General features: G+C 43.5%; 2 protein-coding genes across 3 annotated transcripts in view; one reads left to right on the forward strand and one right to left on the reverse strand.

Moving 5' to 3' along the window:
- vat1 (vesicle amine transport 1) overlaps positions 1-14029 on the forward strand; it is a 33354-nt gene extending 19325 nt beyond the window's left edge. Inside the window, exons 3-6 of the mRNA XM_039823887.1 lie at positions 186-356; positions 1510-1599; positions 4598-4839; positions 8392-14029. Of these exons, the coding sequence (XP_039679821.1) occupies positions 186-356; positions 1510-1599; positions 4598-4839; positions 8392-8640 (752 nt within the window). The 3' untranslated portion in view covers positions 8641-14029. The remainder of the gene's footprint in view (positions 1-185; positions 357-1509; positions 1600-4597; positions 4840-8391) is intronic.
- Positions 14030-14090: 61 nt separating this feature from the next.
- Positions 14091-20045, reverse strand: si:busm1-163l24.3. Of its 2 annotated transcripts, none has more exons than XM_039823886.1 (6): positions 19933-20045; positions 18758-18941; positions 18281-18384; positions 15373-18183; positions 14752-14960; positions 14091-14658 (listed from the first exon to the last, which is right to left on the reverse strand). In XM_039823886.1, the coding sequence occupies exons 2-6, from the start codon at positions 18939-18941 to the stop codon at positions 14571-14573; spliced, it is 3396 nt and encodes a 1131-aa protein (XP_039679820.1). In that variant the 5' UTR covers positions 19933-20045; the 3' UTR covers positions 14091-14570. The 2 variants fall into 2 exon arrangements, with proteins under 2 accessions (XP_039679820.1, XP_039679819.1); XM_039823885.1 differs by having other exon boundaries at positions 18758-18978.
- Between the last annotated feature and the right edge of the window lie 460 nt (positions 20046-20505).

The raw sequence follows: 20505 nt of genomic DNA on the forward strand, positions 1-20505 counted from the left end.
TTAGGTGCCTTTCTGTTCAGCTGAGTTTCATTCTGGTCTTGGCGTTGCCTTGAATAACCATGTTCAGTTAACTTTGAATCCTTGTCAGTAGTATTTGCAGTAGAATAAATCACAATTCATGTCCTGAAATTTATATTTTTTCACAAAATCATAACTGTTTATTAACCCTGCCCCTCTTCCTTCAGGTGGTGTGGGTATTGCAGCCACTCAGCTGTGCAAGACAGTGAAGGATGTGACTGTGTTCGGCACAGCATCCGCCAGCAAGCACGAGACCATCAGCGAGGGAGGAGTCACGCATCCCATTGACTATCGCACCAAGGACTATGTGGAGGAAGTCCGCAAGATCAGTCCGAAAGGTGAGAAACGTCAGACAAAATACTCTAAATTCGGAGTTTGTGTGTGCAGCGATTGGAAATAATTTGGAAAACCAGTGTCACCTATCTGTAATCAAGGTTTACATCAAAATGCATGTTTTCACAGAAATTGTTTCATAAAGCACATCAATATATTCCCACTGGCACAAAGCAATACTGTGTGATTGCATGTTGTGAGATGATATATTTTCATACATATTTCTCGTGACACAATTCTCAGCAGAGCTGGCTGCCACGTACACTAGACTGACAGCTTAGAGAGTCATTTTTCCTACCGAGCAAACTCATTTCACTAAACAGCGACTGTTTGGATTCTCATCGCTATCAATAATGCATCCACAGAGTTTTATGGAGATGCGGCCCTGGACTCGCCGAGAAAAACGCTGCTTTTCAGCAAAATGAAACAACATCCAGTTCCTGTTTTTTTTTTTTTTTTTTCTTTTGCCTACTGCTGTGTTCCTAGCAGGATGGAGACTGTTATTATGCTCATTTCATAGTCCCCTCTCCAACCCTGTCTGTGTTCTTTGGAGCATGGAGCGAGACAGACAGACATTACAGAGACAGATAGGAGGAGAGCGAGAACTGACACTTTAGACAGAATGTATCTAATTAGAAGCCTGGATCAATGTGCAGCCTCCCACAGTCAATAGAACCAGGGTTTAACGCAGCAAGGAGGGGTAGCCCAATTTGAGGAGTCCCCTCTGGCACAAAGCAACATCATTAAAGCCGGGCCTTCATGGCCAGACATTAATAAGCCACAGAGAAACCTTCATATTTAGGTTGCCATTCTTTACCATCTGTTCAGAGGTTGGTTTGTTATTTGCTCCACCTTGGAATGGAATGGACAGAGACAGAGAGACATTTTTTCCCTCTTGTCTTATCAGTGACAAGAATGACGAAACATAAAACAAGTAGGATCTCACCTCGCTCTCCTCCTCTCCTCTTTTGGCATACGTATGGGTTCGTCTTTGTGTAAACATGGCACAACTTGGCTACACTCACTCCTCCTAGTGGAGTGCAGTGGAGTGCAGTGGACCTGCGGCATGCGGAGAGTGCTGCTGAGGAGACTTGGCAGGCTGCTCTTGCTGAATTCACACCAGTAATAACTGTCCCCTTCTTCTCTCTCCTGCGACAGGGATGGACATAATACTGGACCCTCTCGGAGGATCAGACACCCATAAGGCCTACAACCTGCTGAAGCCTATGGGGAAACTTATCACGTATGGTAAGTAGTAACCTGTGTGTAGATCAGGTATTTTCAGTGTAGAGCCAAGTTTGGAGCAGCTCTATTTGAATCCTCAGTGATACGACACAGCCCCTCCATGAGTGAACAGAGCCAGAATAGGCAAGAGTTAACGCAATTGTAGTTGGTTAAAATGGTCAGTCTGGGAAAATATTTGCCAATTTTATCACACGAAATAATCAGATTCAGAACCACTTTTATGAGCCAATGTCAAATAAAAATGAAGTCTCAACCTCCACAAGCAAACGTGGAAAAGACTCACGCAGAGCTTGCCCCCAGGCTGTATGTATTTCTTCAACCAAGATTCTCAGTTTTTTTTTTTAAGTTACCAGAACTTCTTATGTAATGCCTGAATCCAAATATGTGGCAGCTCTTGTTGACAGCGCTCCACATCATGGTAGGAAGTACAGCCGTTACCTTTTAAGTTGGCTAGCTACCTGCACGAGCTAGCAGCTGACAGAAATACCCTCGAAACTCATACTAATACTGAATATATTATGATTATCTGTAAGTTCTTTACTAAGTGGCAATTCTTTACAGCTTACTTATTATTTTAAAATATGATTCCACTCTATTGCAAAATATTCTGAAAAGCAGCTGCAAATTCCGTCATTTTAGACTGCTTGGTTTTAATAAAAACTACATGAAATCCTGTAGTGTAACTGTTAAGCAAATTAATACAGTACATGAAATAGTCATTGGTTTCCACATGCACAGAATAAAGCTGCTTCCTGGTGGGCAGTGTGACCTCTCTGTAGAAGTCCATGTCCTCAGTGTGCTGTATGTCGTCTGTGGGAAGGCCTTTACGCTGGCTCTGTGGCAATGCCAATCTGGAAGCAGCATGCATGCAACAGTGGGCGGGGTCGGCATCCATGAAGAACAGGGCCTTGCCTTTGCATGCTGCACAAAAACCCACTACTCAGCATGGTGCCCCCAGGTCCGCCCCACCCTTTTTGCTGGTTGCTTCTCTTCCAGCTTATCAGAAGTATGCATGGCGGAACAATGGGCGTTCTATCCACACGAAACCTGGAATGTGTCTGAATGTAGCAGGCTGGGTCCCTCTCTTCTCTCAGAGCATGCTTTGTGTTGCCTGTTCCCCCCGAGAGAGACACAGAGAGCATAGGAGCCAATGTGAACACAAAAAGAAGGAATAGGAGGCGGATGTGGCGACAGAGGTGAGAGACAAAGTGCTAAAGAGGTTTTCCGGGTGGAAGGTGTAGGTGAGAGTGTGAGAGAGGCGGAGCAAAGATATAAACCAGAACTAACCAGTAGAGGTACCTGACAGGACTTAATGTGGATTTGACATGCTGCCTAAAGATGAACTAGTCTCTTATTTTTATCCATTAGTGTTTGGCCCATAATATGTCATAAAATTGGAAAAGATGAAATATCACCAAAGCCCAAGATGATGTCTTCAGATTGCTTGTTTTTCTCAACCAAAAATCCAAAGACATTTAATTTACAATGACATAAAACCGTGAATGTCTGGCATCATTCCTTGATAAATGACTTAAAAGATTAAAGCTGCAGTAGGTAAGATTGTGAAGATCCAGGACTTTGCCAACAAATTTGAACATCGACAACTTCTCAGTCCCTCCCCCCTTTCTGCTGCAGCCCAAACCGTCTCCTAAGCCCCTCCCACACAACGGAGTTTGACAGAACTGCCGGCATGTCAGACAACATTTTCAATAACTAAACACCAACACAACGTTAACTTTACTCACCAACAGTAAAACGATGCTAACTAGCAGGCTACCGTTAGCCATTTCAGCATCATATCAGACCGACCACTGTGCTAACGTTACTATCATCCTCACCAACGTAGCTTTGTGGACTTTTGACTACTAATAACCAAGTGAAAGATAAATTATTCATGGTAATTATGTTACCTGTTGAGAGGAAATGTGGCTACGTCTGCATCGTTCTTCAGATCTTTAAAATCCTGCAGCCACGCCACCTCTGAACAGCCACTCCCATTATTCACCGAGTTTTGGAAAACTTTTCTGCAGCTCGTGCCCGGGGAGGGGGGAGGGGAGAACGCTATATATGCGTGTGCCTGAGCAGTGATTGACAGGCAGATAGACACCCCCTGTTGCCCTGATTGGAGAAAACCGACCGGGAGCGGTGGAATTTTGCCAATGGCACTACAGGCTGTAGGAGGTGCCAGAGGAGTTGTCTTTGTTTTTTGTTTTTTTTACATAATTCATGTAGTTCTACTGGAACATAGGGTCAGTTTCAGCAAATATGACAGAAAGTTAGTTTTATAAGACTTACCTACTGCATCTTTAATGTATTGACAACATTTGTTTGGTTATTTTCTGTCAATTAAGTAACCAAGTGATGTTAAAAGAGAAAAGTTGATGATCAGGTGAGGGAAAAGTGGGAGTAAGGGGCAGATAATGTGATAAAAAATGAACCAGACTTTTAAACATTTCATCATCAGTAAATCAACTATACACAAGGATTTAGAAATGAGTGGGACAGAATCTGAATTAATATTAAAACTATGTCACATGATGTGAGGGTGCGCCTCATTCAGTTCGAGATTATGCATCGCTTCTATTGGACTCCTTCCAGATTGTTTAGAAATGGTCTGAAAGACACAAGAAATTGTTGGAAATGTAAGACGGAGGACGGCCAATTACTTCATGTCTTGTGGTCCTGTGATCAGGTCCAGGAATTTTGGACTGGGATACATGATAACCTATGTCGGATTGCAAGGACCCAGGTTCCATTCAGCCCAAGATTATTTGTTCTGGGAGATGGGTCGATCCTAAACGGGATGGATACGCACATAGCCAGACGGAGGAATGAAAGGGTGCTTCACATGTTGCGAATTGTACGTTTTGTATGTTGTTTAAAAAATAATTAATCACAAAAAAGAAATGTACCTGAGAAAACAAAATACACACAGACACACGGTCTTTCTTAGATTTTCTCTCCCACAGAGTAAAGATTGAGGTTCTTTTTCTTCTTTCAGGTACATCCAACATGCTCGCCGGCCAGAAGAAGAACCTGCTCGCCGTGGCCAAGAACTGGTACCATCAGTTCTCCATCCACACGCTCAGCCTGATCCAGGGGAACAAGTCGGTGTGCGGCTTCCATCTGGGCTACCTGGACGGGGAGATGGAGCTCATCACCCAGGCCATGAACACCATCCTGGATCTCTACAAGGAAGGCAAGGTCAAGCCCCGCATCGACTCCACTTGGCATCTTGAGCAGGTTTGTGTCTAACTGTGGTTCCCCATCCCCTTACACCTGGAATTCATCTCTAAACAAATTACTTGTACCAAGATATTATCCTTAACATCCACCCTAGTTACAACGGATGCAGCTCGTTTTCCAGACCTGTATGTGACCATTTGAAATGTTGTTTTGTCTTCTTAGGTTGAATCCACACTCAAATATGTATTTCCATTAAAATGGCCTTTGTATGTAGGTTTCAGGTCCATTTATGCCTGGTTGTTAGTGTGACTAAATGCATCACTGTGCACCGCATAGCATGGGTGCATTTACACCTGAACTACATCATATTTTACGCCATGTGCTTACAACCCAGTCACCCAGAATTGATGTGAATGCCAGCTATGGGTTTATGTGTGCATGGGTTTTGCAGTGGGATCTGCAGGAGTTGGGTGTGGCTCTCAGATTCAATAAAGCTCAGCAATAAACAGGCAAAGTTTGTCCACAAAGAAGCACTGTGTCTCCTCAAGCATAACTCAGTCAGCCAGACAGAGTCAGATTGTTGCTGACAAAATGAACACTGCTAACAGATATGAATAGAGAGTGTGAAAAACACAGAGAGAAAGAGGGAGTCAGAGGCTAACATCTTCTGATTGTCAGGGGGGGCGGGGGGGGGGGGGGCCCCCCCCCCTCTTTTTTTCCCCCCTCCTCTCTTTTTTTTTTTTTCTCCCTCTGTCTGCTGTGGGGGGGGGGGGCTGCGGGAAAAAAAAAATTTTTTTTTTTTTTTTTTTTTTTTTTTTTTTTTTTTTTTTTTTTTATTATCAAACTCTTTCTCTCTGTCTTTAGGTTATTGACTCCCTCTCTGTCTCTCTCCATCTCGCGCCATCTTGCTGTATTCTCTCCTTCTCCCGCCTCACAGTGTATCCTTTTTGCTTTTTCTCTCTTGTTGCTATGGTGACTTCCTTTAGTCAGTGTGTGCGTCTGTCTTAGGGAGGGGCCCTGATGTATGAGAAAGAGACATGGAAGGAGCATGGAAAAACAGAGGAGAGAAGAAGGTATATTTCAGTCTGGCTTAAGGCGATCAGGTGTGGAAAGTTTCCAGTGTATATGCATCAAAGACAAAAAGCTGTTAGGTGATAGTTAATCAGATACGTGATTGATTATTACAAGCGGAGTACAGATGCCACGTCCTAACCCAATCCATCACAGCCCTTCCTCCATCCTCCCCGTTTTTGCTCCAATAATCAATAAAAATGCTTGGACGATATTTAGAAATTAGCGGTATCCCTCCCTCCTGTGCTTTCTCGTGGTTCATTATCTACATGTGCACTGATACCCAGGAGAATAATGGATCATGTCTGCAGCCGCAAATAGCACCCTCTTGTCCGAGATGCCTGGGAGCCAGAGAGGTCGACAGATTGACAGATCTGCGACAGTGAAGAGTGGAAGTGGGCGGAGTCGTCAAAAGAGCCTCAGTCGCTCTCACTGTGACTTTCATTCACATTGAAGATGATTCTTATAATTCCCGGACTGCCCCCACCCTCCCTTTCAGTTTCGGCAAGGCGTGTTTCTCATCTGAAGGACACCAGTTGCTCCCTTTGGTTCCCTCCTCCCCTTCACTTCGAACTCCCACACTCCCCCTCTTTACCATGTGTCTGAGTAGTCAGGGCCACGTTTCAGCCAGGCTTTACGTTGCTAGGAGATGGCGCAGTTGCCGTGGCATTGGTCGTTAGGTGGTCTGCCTGGCTCGCACGAAGAGGGGGATTGGAGGAAGGAGGGAGAGGGAAGCGACAGAGACAGGAACAGACAGTGGACAGAGCTCGGTGGTCAGGAGGAGGGTGGGGTTGGTCTGGCGGGGATTCTCCTCTCCTCGTTATGTTTTACAGTCAGTTGGACCAAGTTAGTCGATCCATCATCGGATGGGGCTGATAGCTGTCAACACAAGAGTGTCTGTCCCCAAAAGCAAGATGATTGGTTAACTCTATTAATTCCAGCTTTTATGTCACAGACCAAACATGTTATAGTTCTACAGACTAAAAAAACATACTAAAGACCATTTTGACCATGTATAAAGCTCTTCCATTATCAGATTAGCCACCCCTAAAGTTAAGACCGTTTTAACCTAAGGCTGTGTCCTGGGGTTTAACCTGTGATGAACAAGCACTGCTAAAAGATAGGTTCACATTTTTCTAAGTCTATCTTTAAACAATACTCACGTTCTTAAATTTGGCTAAAACATACGTGATCTGATCTACACAAATCGTTTAACCTCTTAAAATTCTGACGGCCTGTACACAACTGCTATGTTTGAGTGGTTATGCATGCGACATATCTCTAGAAAGCTTAGATTCTTGTGATTCGATTGATGTAAACCATTTCAAGATACAATCACATTAGCAGGTCACCTCAACAAGCAAACAGTTGCAAAATTGAGGCAACTCACCTATGAGGCCACATAGTAATCTACCAATTGAATAACATTCTGACAAAAACAGTCTTGTTACATAGGCAAAGGACCAGACGAACCAATCCAGTAAAATATCTAGTCCAAAACACATTATTCCATCAATAAATACCCACGGACTGCTGTTGCATCATTTTAAATTAGACAACAGACTCCATGTACTCCAAATGGTTCAAGAACAGATTACAATCAACTTCTGGGCATGCCTTGGATTGGCGTTTTCGATTAATTTATCAGGAATGGTAAGAGGTTAAAGTTTTAGTGCAAAATTCCCTCTTTGTTTAAAAATGAGATGTAGCACTATCTGGCAGCAGCAGTTTATTGATTGATTCATCTGCACTGGCTCACAACTTCATTTTACAGAAATTATTACATAAGAATTCACATCAGATCCATCATTAAACGCCAGCACCTGTTAGAATTGACATCCAAACTAGACCAGGATTGAACCAAGGTCTTAGATCCAACTCCATCATTCACACTCCAGGAAATCTGCCTCACGCCCCCTCCTTTCTGTCCTTAACTTTAAATGCACAATGATCAACACATTTTAATGTAGAGATGATATCATTTTCTGATTGAAATAAATTTGTTGTTTGGTGGCATTGGGATAAAATGATTACTTTCTGCTTCATGTCTCAATTTTCTTTTATGTCTACGTATAATCATAAACATTTCATTATATTTATACTTGATAAAATCTGATATTGAAAGTATCTCTTTGCAGTACATATTATTCCACTCATTTATTTGGTTATCCTTCTGTTATCTCTTTTTTTCTTTGCTTTTTTGCTGCTGCAACAATTTCATTTCCCCTCAAAGATTATTACAGTCTCATCTAAACAAATGCAGTTTCTCATATAGTGCATATTAAAGTTCTATTTGAGCCTGTAAAATTTGCTTCTAGTCTGTGGTATCAAAACAGAAGATTAGAGGAACAAAATACGAGGAGGCTCGTATTGCTTTGGAAATGTGTGGGTGGAGGAGAAACTGGCTACTAATAAACATACTCTTAATAGATTTTTCTCAATGACAGGTGTATTTAAAATCTTTATTGTCATTCTTTCACCCTTCACTCTTTAATCTCACTTTATGTAACCATCTTCCTCCTTCTATCCCTCCTGCAGGTGGGCGATGCCATGAGAAAGATGCAGGAGAGGAACAACATCGGCAAAGTGATCCTCAACACAGAGCCAATGCCCGAGGAAGAGAAGAAGGAGGAGCCCAAGAAGGAGGACAAGAAGAAGGAGGACAAGAAGAAGGATGACAAGAAGAAGGACGATGGCAAGAAGGAGGAGAAGAAGGACGACAAGAAGAAAGAGGAGCCCAAGAAGGAGGAGGAGAAGAAGGAAGAGCCCAACAAGGAGGAGAAGTGAGAGGGAGGGACGGATAGTCAAGCAGAGCAGCAGGGAGTTTGTGTCCTGGGAGCAAGGGGGGGAGGGGGGGAGGGGGGATGAAGAAGGAGATGGATGGGGTGGGAAGGTGGGGTGGAATGTAAGAAAGGATTGGAAGGAGTTAGAAGGGTAGATTACAAAATGATCACACCAGTGTCAGTCGTTCATCTCGTCCACCTCCCCTCCGCCTCACCCTCTCGACTCCACAATGGCAGTGATTACTCAGGCCTGGCTCCACCCACCCCCTTCCCATCCTGTATTCTTGCATTTATCTATTAAAAAAAAAGAAGAAAAAAATGTCCAATCACTTGTAACACCTTGTAAGCACCGCAACCTATCTCTCTGCCTCACAAGATTGAGAAGGCAGCCGCAACATCCGAAAGATGACGAGAGACAAGAGCCGTGGAGGATTGTGGGTATGGTCCAGGCCTGGGGCAAATTACTGTTTCCTTGACAACCGTAATCCCTGCTCGCGCTCCGGCCCCACCCTCGACCCCCATGCCCCTCCACACCTCAACTCCCACTGTGCTAAATTGTTCTGCTCTGACTTCCACCTGCCACCTCCTCTTCCCCCCTCACTGTGCTGAGTCTCTCTTCGCCCCCCAACCCCCAAGTCCCACACCACCACCACCGCCCCCAACCTATCCACAGGCCGGACCCACAGACAGGCACAAAGGCAGGCAGATAAACGGAGAACCGCACCCACCCACACGTTGCTCTTCTAGTGTCCAACGCTTAGTTATGTCACTGAGGATGAGTCAGAGATGCCTGTGATTGGCTGATGCACCCCTGGAGATATTTGCATCGTGGTTTTGATCATGATGTTTGATTGCTCAGACAATGGTGTTAGTGCTAGAAGGCCTAACCTTGGTTATCATATATATATATATATATATATATATATATATATATATATATATATATATATATGGCCTTAGCTTCGATATTTCTTGTAGAATTCAGTGTAGAATGAGACTGCTCCATAATGCATGCGTTCCAATCCAATTTCAGTGAAGTTAATGTAGTGACTACAGTTTTGCACTTGCCTGAATATGAATTGTCCTCATAATGAGCCTTTCTGTGCAGTGTTGAATAGGGGGGCAGAAATCATTGCTCAGCTTCCTTCTCCTTAGTTACAGATTTTTCTAGCTGACCAACTGTTGGCAAGAAGTTCGCAGTGCCAATTAAGAGAGAATTTGTTTCTGTTAAACAAGCCACAAATACACACACATACACACTCTGAATGAGATGAAAGAGGCACTGTCATGCTGAGACAGTGAAGCGTCTGAAATGAGCCAGTTAAGAAGGTGACTATCAGTCCTTTTTCCTTCAGGATCAGGCTTTCTTCCTCCCTGATCCCCCTCCAGGCATTCCATGGCATTCTGCTGCTTTCACAGCAGCCGCTCGCCTGTCGATCACCCTGACCTGTGAGAGGAGAATTCAATTTAAGTTGGCGTCCATACCTCGCCCCCGCTTGTCTCTACTCTACACTCTCTCTCCCTCCTCTTTCCATTTCCCTTTCTATGGTCGGCATAGCAACAGGCGTCAGGCTCGTCAGAGGAGGCACTGTGGTCTGTTACTCTGACTCCCTCTTCCTGTGTCTCTCTTTTCTGCCTCCCTAACTCTATATTTGCCAACAGTCGGTGCTGTCGACCAGTATTCCAACAGGTGTAAAATGTATTAAGGATTTCAGATGATAAAGATGAAGAGGTGGAGCAGTTCTCTAGGTTGTTAGTATTGCACTACCAACCAGTGAAATTTAAACCGAGTATTGACAATGTGTGCAATTAGCAGTGTGCTGGCAAAAACAGCGCACCGCTCCCCCTAATGGCCAGTATGAATTTTGTCTCACTGGTGTAATGTCATTGGAGTAAATCCTTAGCATTTTAGCATAAATCCCACTGGGTGGACTCTAAATATTTCATGTAGGAGGATATCAACTTTGAAACTTTGATCTACCTGGCTGCCTGCCTGCCTGCCTGTCTGTCTGTCTGTGAGCCTGGCCTCAGCGTTGAGACTCAGGTGGTGACTAGTGACTTTGTAAAAAACACAAAACAAAATGTTTGGAGAAAAAAAAAAAAAAAAAAAGTTGTTGTGTTAGCATGAGTGGCCTCCCTCATGTGCTGTGTGTGGTGTGCCATTGTGTGTGAAGATGTGTGTGTGTCCTCAGGTCATTTGTCAGGTTTTAAAAGCACCCACCCTACCCATGCCACATTTCCCCCTCACACTACTCTGCTACAGTATTATGTAGCTACAACCCTCCCCTCTTACTCTATCTCTCCCTCCTGTCTGATAAGAGGCCTGTGTTATGAGGACAGTTGGTATTAGTATTTTTGCACTCTGCTCGCTGATCTTATTGCACTTACAGGCATGGCAGTCGCACTCTAGTCCCACGCAGGCTTTGATTCTGCTCCAGGTTTGCAGTCTGTTTCCCATCATCCATTCCCAGTGTATCTGCTGAAGCTCACTGAAAGCACAGGTGGCACACACACACACACACACACACACACACACACACACACACACACACACACACACACACACACACACACACACACACACACGCACACACACGCAGGCACGTACACACACACACACACACACACTCCCTCATGTAAAGGTCCCCTCATTTTCAGCTTGCCAGTCCCTGCCCAGGCCAACTTCTCCTGGGTGGCAGCTAAAATCAAAGCATTCATCCATCCTTGACTGTGTGAAGTAAAATGTGGAGCAGGGCGGAGTGAACTGGGCTGGAGTACGACCGCTACGCTGGTGTGGGGAGTGACTGTGTCCTGTCAGCCTCTGGTTAGTGTTCTGTTCTAATCTGCTGGGCTCCCTTTGTGAACCTGTGGACGGTGCTTCTGTTCCGAGTGCCATGTGAGACACAAGCGCTTCAGTAAAAACAAAAAAAGAGGATGTTTTACTTAATGTTATTTTAATTTACCTTTATATTTCCGTTTGTTTGTCTGTTTTGTTATCCAAGGGTTTAAAGTTCAAAGTTCATACTTTTTTTGTGGGGACCTGCCAACCTGCACTCCTTTTTAAATGTGATGAAGTCTTTCTGTTGGTCTGAACCATGTGTGCCAAATTGTATGTATATTCCTCTGTCAATGCTTTGAATATTAACAGTGCATAAAAAATATGAAGACAGTTCTGTTTTTGGATGCATTTCCATCAATCTTGAAGAATAGTGAAAATATAAGAGTTTTCATAGTGTGTCAGATTTGTATCCCAAAATGCTTATGGGTGCTGACAGAAATTTTGCTGCAGTTTACAAAAGGTTTAACACAATTTTTTGATTGGTTTCAGTCTTGCTCAAGTGTAGGCCTGCACTGTGCCTCTCTCCTTGCACACAGCTTACCTCAATCCGAGGCACCTCCCTCCATATTCATACCCTTCTCGCTGTGTTTTACCAGCTTTCACATCATGTCGACCACAACAGGTTGAAGTGTTTACAACCATACTATTAGTATCACAGTGAAAAGGGACTGGACATTGTGCATTTAAGGTTCAATACTCCACCAAAAGACATAGATTCACAGAAATCTGCAAATTTCCTCAAAATCCATAGCTCCACCGTATTCCTCTCTATGGATTTCTATTTCTTTCAGTTTATTTCCAAATGGCTTGTATAGCAAGTGAGGGAGCAGATGTTTTCACACAGCTGTGCAGGGATGCCAATACTGTAACACAGCTGCACAAAACCCCAGCTTATTGGCTGATCATAGCTCAGCTCTGGCCTACCCCAGACACAACATTTCCGCTTTACTGCTGATCTCAGTTCACTCAAGGATTATTAGAGACGTTCCTCTTTTCCTGTGCTGCATCTGCAGAGCCTCTTGGCCGGTGCAACTAGTGGCGGCCCAAAATTCTGCTCCATATCGCCCCCCTTCTCTCTCCATACGCATTTATAGCAAATAAAACATTAGTTTGACATCTGGAATTTGAAGTTGCATGCAGTTATTGGCATGTGGAAAACCGATTATGATCTCTTTCTTTCTTTCACATTTTCCCCTTGGTTCTTTTGAGCTAAGATGCCTTTGAGATGAACTCAATCAGTTGGGCGGTTGGCCTGCTGCCTGAGCACACTTCCACCATGGTGAAGCTGCAGTGTAATGTCATCTTGAAATGGTTTCCCAGTCATTCCAGACACGTATGCAAGAGTACTTAGCAACTCAGAGATGCACAGGAGAAAAACAGTGTTTCAAAGTAAAAATAAACAAAGCGGTAATTTTCTGAGTAGTTTTAGATTTGATATTACTAATTAACACTTGTAGTTTTGGGTTTGAAAAATGCACTAAGACAATGAGTGTAGTATTTCCAATAGCTACTCTTCTGTCTGTCTTGGCTTGTATAGCTGAAGTCTCTCACAGGCACCCACCGTTCAGCTTTGAGGTGAATTTCTTTGTTTTATATGGTTTCTCAGGTCATTCCAAACAGCAGTTTACTTCATGTAAGAAGCCAACCTAATTTTGCGTTTCCTAACACACACACACACACAACGTCCGTCTGTTTCACCGAGTTCACTGCACAAACCATCTGTCACACCATCCATGTTCGATGTAAGCTTTAGTATTCCGAGTCAAAAGGTGATGCTCTGTCATTGGGTTATTTCCAAATTCAGAGCAACTGTGTTCACTCATCCACACCGAGAACCCAAACAACAACCACATCTGCCTGCAGCTATTGTTTCCTTAGCAGTCATTTTTTACATCACAGCAACATTGCAGAGATGCTATGGAAGTACAACCTGGCTGGGTTTGTCATGTACAGTACTAGGATGCATGTGTATTCGAGAGAACTAGAAAATAAGGCATGTGTTTGTGTACAGCTCACCGTCTCTTTCCACGATAGTTTAGTCGTCGTGTAGTGGCGTGGTGTGAAGAAGGAGAATGCCCTTCCAGTTGTATCACGTTGCCAACTGAAGCCAATCCACCGCTCCCTGACTCCCTGTCCTCACCCTCAGCATGGGCACTGTCATGGCCAGCTGGTTCATTCATGATACACCTTAACCTATCTCTGGGAATGTTTCAGAAACTCACTTCACATCCATCCCCACTACACACCACCTGTTGGAATTCAGTCACCACTGGCCATTTTCTACAAGGCATACCCAACAGGTTGATTTCAAAGCTAGTTCTCCTCTTCTTTGTCCTTCCTTGTGTTGTTGTTGTTTTTTTTCCTGGTTGCAAACACTCTTCTCGGCTTTGTTTTTTAAACCCTTTGAATTGATGCTGCTTCTGTGCTTGACTCTGGGTTTACTGCGTGGTGCCATGTTGTCCACATGGCCTCTAGAGCTTGTAACGCTTCAGTGTGTAATGTTACCATATGCCTTACATGTTTTCCAGGACTAATAAAAAAAGCATAACAAAAAGTCAGGAGATGTGCTTTTTTATTTCTGTGCCCATTTTGAAAAAAACTGAAGAGAAGCAAACTGAATTAAAAAAATATATAATTTTACTCCTCAATATTCTACAAATATCTTCCTGTATTTAAACTATGATAAATGATCCTTGAAACTACACAGGATGAGACAAAATGGATATCTATACAGGGCCATGTACACAGAATAGTATGCATTTTCTTTTACAAAATAAAGCTGAGACAGTAAGAACATGTTGGAATGATATGAGAAATAACTAAGACAATAGTGGTTGGCCACATTTTTCTTGTTCTCTTAGTTTGAAAAAAACTAACTCCAATCATCTATCTTAAAGTAAGCAACAGTGAGGCAGGTTATAACATTTAAAAAAAATCGAAAATGGCTGCAATGAGCCATAATTATCTGAAAAATATTTCAATCTCTATATACATTATCAGACATCATGACCTTGAACTCATGAACTCCCTACACAAATACAGTGCAAATGACTTTTTAAACTACATAAGAACTTCTCCTCACATTGCTTTTAATCTTAACACTTGACTGGTAGCTCCTCGATCCCCTTGGAGGTCAAGACCTCGGACAAGCGAGTCAAGTAAGTGGAATCTGGGTAACCGTTCCTGAGAGAGACAAAACGGATCAGTGTTCAGCTCAGACACATGGACTAGTGTGGCCTTTAACTCTACAGCTCTGTTCCCACTGGCCTCACTCACCCTGATTTGCCTCCATGTAGGGTGGTCTTGTGTGGGATGCAGTCCCAGGTGACATTGGCCCCTGTGTTTTTGCCCATCACTGTGAAGGTGAGTCCCTGCTTGAATGCTTTTTCCAGTCTGGGCACCAGCTTCCTTGTCTTCTCGCAGTCTGGAAGATAGGCTTCAAACACCCCTCCTTGGAATGGCTTGCCTGGAGAAGGGTGATCCTCCTGGTAAGCCAGAAAGCAAAGACCACTGTCATAAACAAAGTCTTTAGATAGTAAAACGTGAGCTAAAAGCAATATAAAACCTCTATGTGATATCTTAGCACACACCATTCATAAGAAACTTGTACAGTACAGTAACTTTCTACGCACAATGTCACTATGTATTTTTTAATAGTTAAGCTAAATGCTTTTTTGAAATCATATTGGAGTCAACTACAACACAAAGTTTATCTGTGTATAGCTTCTCTGTAATAAAGGCCTTACAAAGGATAATAAAATTTCCTGTAAAGTGACGTCAGAAAAGTATATTAAGGAAACTGGTGTACGATAAACAATACAATGTGTGAAATATATCAGATACAACAGTTATCAGTAAGAATATGTAAAAAAAATAATAATAATAAAATGAGCTCACCCCTTGTATACCATCAGGAATGCAGTAAGTGATCTTGATGGCTGAGTCTTTTTTGTGACCTGGTACGCTGATGTGTAGTTTAGAGAAGCTCATTTCGCCCTGGATGCCCCGTGCCTTCGGCTCTTTCTCATGACAAACTCTGCAGTGGACATGTACAGTGCCCAGGCACTTTGAGCACATGGTAGCCCCACACTTAGTTTCCATCAACATCTCACTCTCCCCACACACACAGATGCACCAAAGGCCTCCCAGACCTGATCTTGATTCCTCCGGTGGGTCCTGGATTTCCGTTTGTCTTTGCTGCATACTGCCCTTTTGGGTAGAATGTAAAGTTCTCTCTTTCTTATGAAGGGCCATGTCTTTATCAGTAGAGGTTGTTGTTGTTGTTGACCCGACATCATTCACAATTCTCGTACTCCTATCGTTTCCTGCTTTAGAGTGGCTGACAAATGTCTCAGTCTTCTGTCCATCCATCTCCACTGTACCTCTGATTTTCACCTTCTCTTTAATGACAGGGTCTTTCCTCACTAAAGGTTGGCTAACAGATCCATTCACAAGCTCGGTCTCACAAAACTCACTTCTCTGGTTTGTTATCCTTTCCTGATAACTATCAATCCCATCAGTTTTGCTTGTTTGGCTCTCTAGCATCACCCGAGGATTACTGGAACAGTGCAGACTAGTACTCTGGTCCTCATTCATTTGTAAAAATGTGGATGGATTCCATTGTGAGGTAGAAGGGCCAGAGAAGTCCTTGTGTTCAGGTATTTGGGCCGAATCTCCAGAAAAAACCTCCCGCAGTGAAGCACCTACCTGAGAACACAACTCCTTTGGACCGAGAATATATAGTCTCTTCTTTAAAATGTGCATGGTAAGCTTCCTGAACCGGCTACGTACCTCAGCACAACAAGCCTGTAAAGTTTCATCTGCTGTGTCATTAATACCCAGCTCCGACAAGCGCAGCTCCTGCACAGAGAAGTCTACACTAACTGAATCAACCAGCTTCTGTAAACCTAGCCAACATGAACTCACGTTGGATGAGTTTGCCCCTCTGAAGGTGACAGTCACATCACCACTACCCTCTGAGCAGCTCTCTTTCATCTGGACGTCAGAAGTCAGGTCGTCCACTCGGGTGCTGTAGGCTTCTTTTATGTGCTTCCACATCACAACGGAAACTGTAATCTCCGCATTATAGACGTCCCGCTTGTCCCTACCAGTTTGGTTACTGAAGCTAGAGGACCTGGCCCTGGCTCTGACTGTGGACTTGCTGGAGTCGTCTTGACTCTTCTGACTCATAACTTGGGCCTTCTGCAGAGGCGTTCCTGAGAAACTACTGGCTCGCTTCAAGGTGGATCCAGACCCAGCAGGTGGAAGTGGGCTACTTCCTGACAAACTGGACTGAGCTGTGCTTAGGGGGGATGTTAAACTCTTGGGTCGAGTATCAATTAAATGTGAGTTGGAGGAGCTTTTATTTTGCATAGAAGCAACTGAAGGCAAAGCATCTTCACTCTTAAACAATATGTCCCCTCCAGTGTTTTGGGATAATGCTTTGGAGACGCTTTCATCAGCAATCCCTGCTGTTTCTGACAATACATCACGCCCTAACATTGGCCCAAGGCGTGTTTGTCTACTGGGAGATGAGAGCCCTCGTAAGGTGAAGTCAGTTGGTCGACTGCCTAACGCAGCAAGCCCTAAATCCTTAAACCGAGCAGCTAGTTTATACTTTCTGGCTCCTTCAGCTCTCCTCTCATCTTCCTCTGACCTGCCCAGCAGCTGATCTATCCTGTCATCCGGAGAATCTACAGTGGAGGACATGGTGAGGGGGACACTCTCGCCATCAGCATGAGTTGATAAACCTGAATCGTATGGAGGATATCTGGCTTGAAGACTGGCTACATCCTCTGTTTTACCCCTCACTTCGCTGGGGTCCAGGAGAAGAAACTGCTTGGCCTCAGACACGTCACTACTGCTCCCAATAATGTAAATATTTCGATCATCTTCATTCAGAAGAAGCTTAGGAAATCTGTCACATAAGTTCTCAATCGCCCTTTGCAGTCCGCCCCTGAGGGACAGGATACTCTTAGAGAGCTGGTCTCGACGGATCTTGGTCTCATTCTCTTGGTAAAGCCTACTTATTGCCTTTCTTGCCAACTTCAGGCCCTCTTGATCTCGACTACCCTCCCCTATTCCTGTTGCAACCTGCAAAAACAGAGTAGTCAACCCCTGAGTTGTCATATCCACCACATCAACACCATACTGACTAAGGATTTGCTGGTATTCCTTCCGGCAGTGTTTCTGCAGATACTGGAACATGTCTGCATCCACAATTAGTGTGAGGTCCTCCTCTGGTGTGGTAGGATGCCCAGGAAGCTGCAGACCTGCACCCTCTGTCTGGCCAGTATCTTCCCAGCCATAACCATAAGGTGCCAGGTCTCTATGTGAGCTGGAGTTGTTCTCATCAGAAGGTCTGCCAATGTGAACTTTCTCTCGTGGATTTCTTTGCTTATTAGGTTTCCTGCTCTGATCCTCAGACTCCAGAGTATGAGGCTTCTGTGCTATCTGAACAGACCTGGAGCCACTGGTGGAAGGTTGACCTGATTCTTTGTTTTCTGCTGATTGTGGACCTCCAGGATGGCCAAATAATTGTGCCAAAGCCGCCTGGACTTTGGAATAGGCCCCATGCAATGTGCCCAATTCCTCGGTAGCATCGTAGTTTATTTGGATATCAGGGTGGCTCTTATGGAGCCTCGTCAGTGCCATTATTCCCCCAGGAAGCTGGCTGTGGTCGACAGTTGCTGATAAACTTAAAATGACCTATGATGATATAAAAAGAAAGACAACAAACACTAATGGATCTTACTGTATATTCAGTATTTGTTGACATATTTCCCAATATTCTACATTAGTATACCTTGTTTGGGTCCAGGATTTCGCGGTGCTCAGTTACAATGACTTTATACCTTTTCTCATCCACTTGCAGAATGTGCTGGCTGTGTTGAATAACTCTCTGTGCCACTGTGTGAGAGGGGTCACCAGACGGAAATCAATCTCAGTCTGTGAAGCATCCTGACTAAGCGCTTTACCATTGGCTATTTCATTGACTTGCATGTCAACATTCCAGCTTAGTGTAAATCACTGGTGACAGCCGACAGAGTGAAATATGTTACTGATACTTTGCAAATTACTGCAATTACATTTTGGAGTCTTTAGAGTGAAAGTTAATGAAGCATTAACTGTTCTATTGTCAGACCTGAGTGGTAATGTAGATAATATAATATTGTTAATAGCATTTTCACACCAACATGATTCTGTAATGGAACCATTTAAGTATTCAGAAAAATCCCCCTCCATACACTTCATATGCACAGACATGCACACACCCACTGACCTCCACTGTCCTCGAAGGTGATGAGGGCAGAGACGGGCGTTGCCTTGACAATGGTGACAGAGTTTATTTCCCCTCCTCCATTCTTGGCTCTCAGGAAGTGGATAGCTAGCTTATCTTTCAGCCTGTCATCCTCAATGTCTGTGGGCAGACCACTTACCCTCACAGTCCTCCCCGGCTCCGCCATCTGCTGGGAGAAACACAATCTCTGCTGTGTAGAAAACCTATTTTAAGAGTGATTGAAGAAAGCAGCGCAAAAAATGTCATGATTCTGCAAAAACAGTGAGCGTGAACATCAACAGGATGATAACAAAAAGTCAAAACACAACAGCTCTTCCTGAAGCTGTTCATATAAAAATATCAGCCAAGCATTCACAGACCCCACCCTTGCAAATAGGATGGTTGACATATTTGATAATATATCACCCTCTATTGGGGGTTACTAGGACACTACATCAACATTAACGCCAAAACGTCCATTTCATGTGCCATCATTAAGACTTTAGTTGAAATTCTCAGCAAATAATTTGTCAATCTTAAATCGTGTGTCTCACTCTAATTCCTCTAAAGCTGGTTCTTTAAAACATTGACAGGCTAAGATAATGACAGGCTATGGCAACTGATATTTGAGTATTTTAATGCCATATGAGATATTTGCTCTGTATTGTTCAAGGAAACGTGTTGCCATTTTAGTTCAAATCGTGCAATATGAAATGTAAAAATAGTAAATAACGTGCAAAATTGTGACAGATGATGATCTTAACGCCCCTTCTTCCTCATTTCTACCAACAGTTTGCTGCTGTCGTGTTTGAAACTAATTGACAAAGAATGAACTGCTCCAAAACAGCATTTCTTTATGAACTAGATGCTGCTTTTCACACACACACAAACAAGAGATATCTGGTTAAATAACCATATTATGATCTAAACTATGCTGGTCTAATTTGCAGCCACCCTGCAACATGTGCGTAAAATGTTGAGTGTTTATTGCTACGGGATGTCAGAAAACATATGTAGAAGCGAGCTGGAAAGCCACATTGCAGAGCGGGGTGTCAAGGAAGTGGAAAAAAATCAGACAAATCCGTCCATCGCACTATCGACGGATCTTCACTTTGCACCCGCTGCTGTTACTATGTCCCACAATATCTTGGATATATATATTTGTAACGACTACTGACCTTACAACTGTTTCACGGTGGTTCTTGCTGTCTTTCAAAGATCGTCGCACTTTAGACTACAAGCCATGGAGGAAAAGTGAAACTACAAACTGATGTGTGATTTGTCATGTCCGCGCGAGGGGGCGACCAAGTGCCGTCTCATTACGTAGTAGACTATAACAATATTTAACAGTAGGCTACGCCAGAGTGATAGAGAAAGACACGTGTGTGTGTGTGTGTGTGTGTGTGTGTGTGTGTGTGTGTGTGTGTGTGTGTGTGTGTGTGTGTGTGTGCATTTATTCAAGTACTAAGTATAATTTGGAGGCATATTTTAGGCTAGCTCCACTACACGTCAGAAGGAAATATTGTAAACTATTGTTTACCCTACTATACTTCTCTGACACCTTATTATTTGAGACTTTACATTTAAAAAAGCAGATGATAAATATAAAAACACGTCTTGTTAAAGATTAAACCATGGTTTCTAAACGTGTTTTGCTAGCGACTCCTTAAAAAGCAGTGTGGGGCCCCTTGTCATGTTTCAGATGCATTTTATAATAGCATTTCCTCAAAAGAAACATTTTCCTTCTAAAC

The sequence above is a fragment of the Perca fluviatilis genome, chromosome 15 (assembly GCF_010015445.1).
Source record: "Perca fluviatilis chromosome 15, GENO_Pfluv_1.0, whole genome shotgun sequence".
Taxonomy (NCBI): domain Eukaryota; kingdom Metazoa; phylum Chordata; class Actinopteri; order Perciformes; family Percidae; genus Perca; species Perca fluviatilis.

What these genes read in the sequence shown, in the direction of transcription:
- si:busm1-163l24.3 (XM_039823886.1), bottom strand. Translation starts at nt 18,941, where the DNA reads ATGGCGGAGCCGGGGAGGACTGTGAGGGTAAGTGGTCTGCCCACAGAC. An exon ending in AAATCCTGGACCCAAACAAG is followed by an intron (nt 18,184 to 18,280) that starts GTATACTAATGT and finishes ATATCATCATAG; the next exon opens with GTCATTTTAAGTTTATCAGC. An exon ending in CTACATGGAGGCAAATCAGG is followed by an intron (nt 14,659 to 14,751) that starts GTGAGTGAGGCC and finishes TGTCTCTCTCAG; the next exon opens with GAACGGTTACCCAGATTCCA.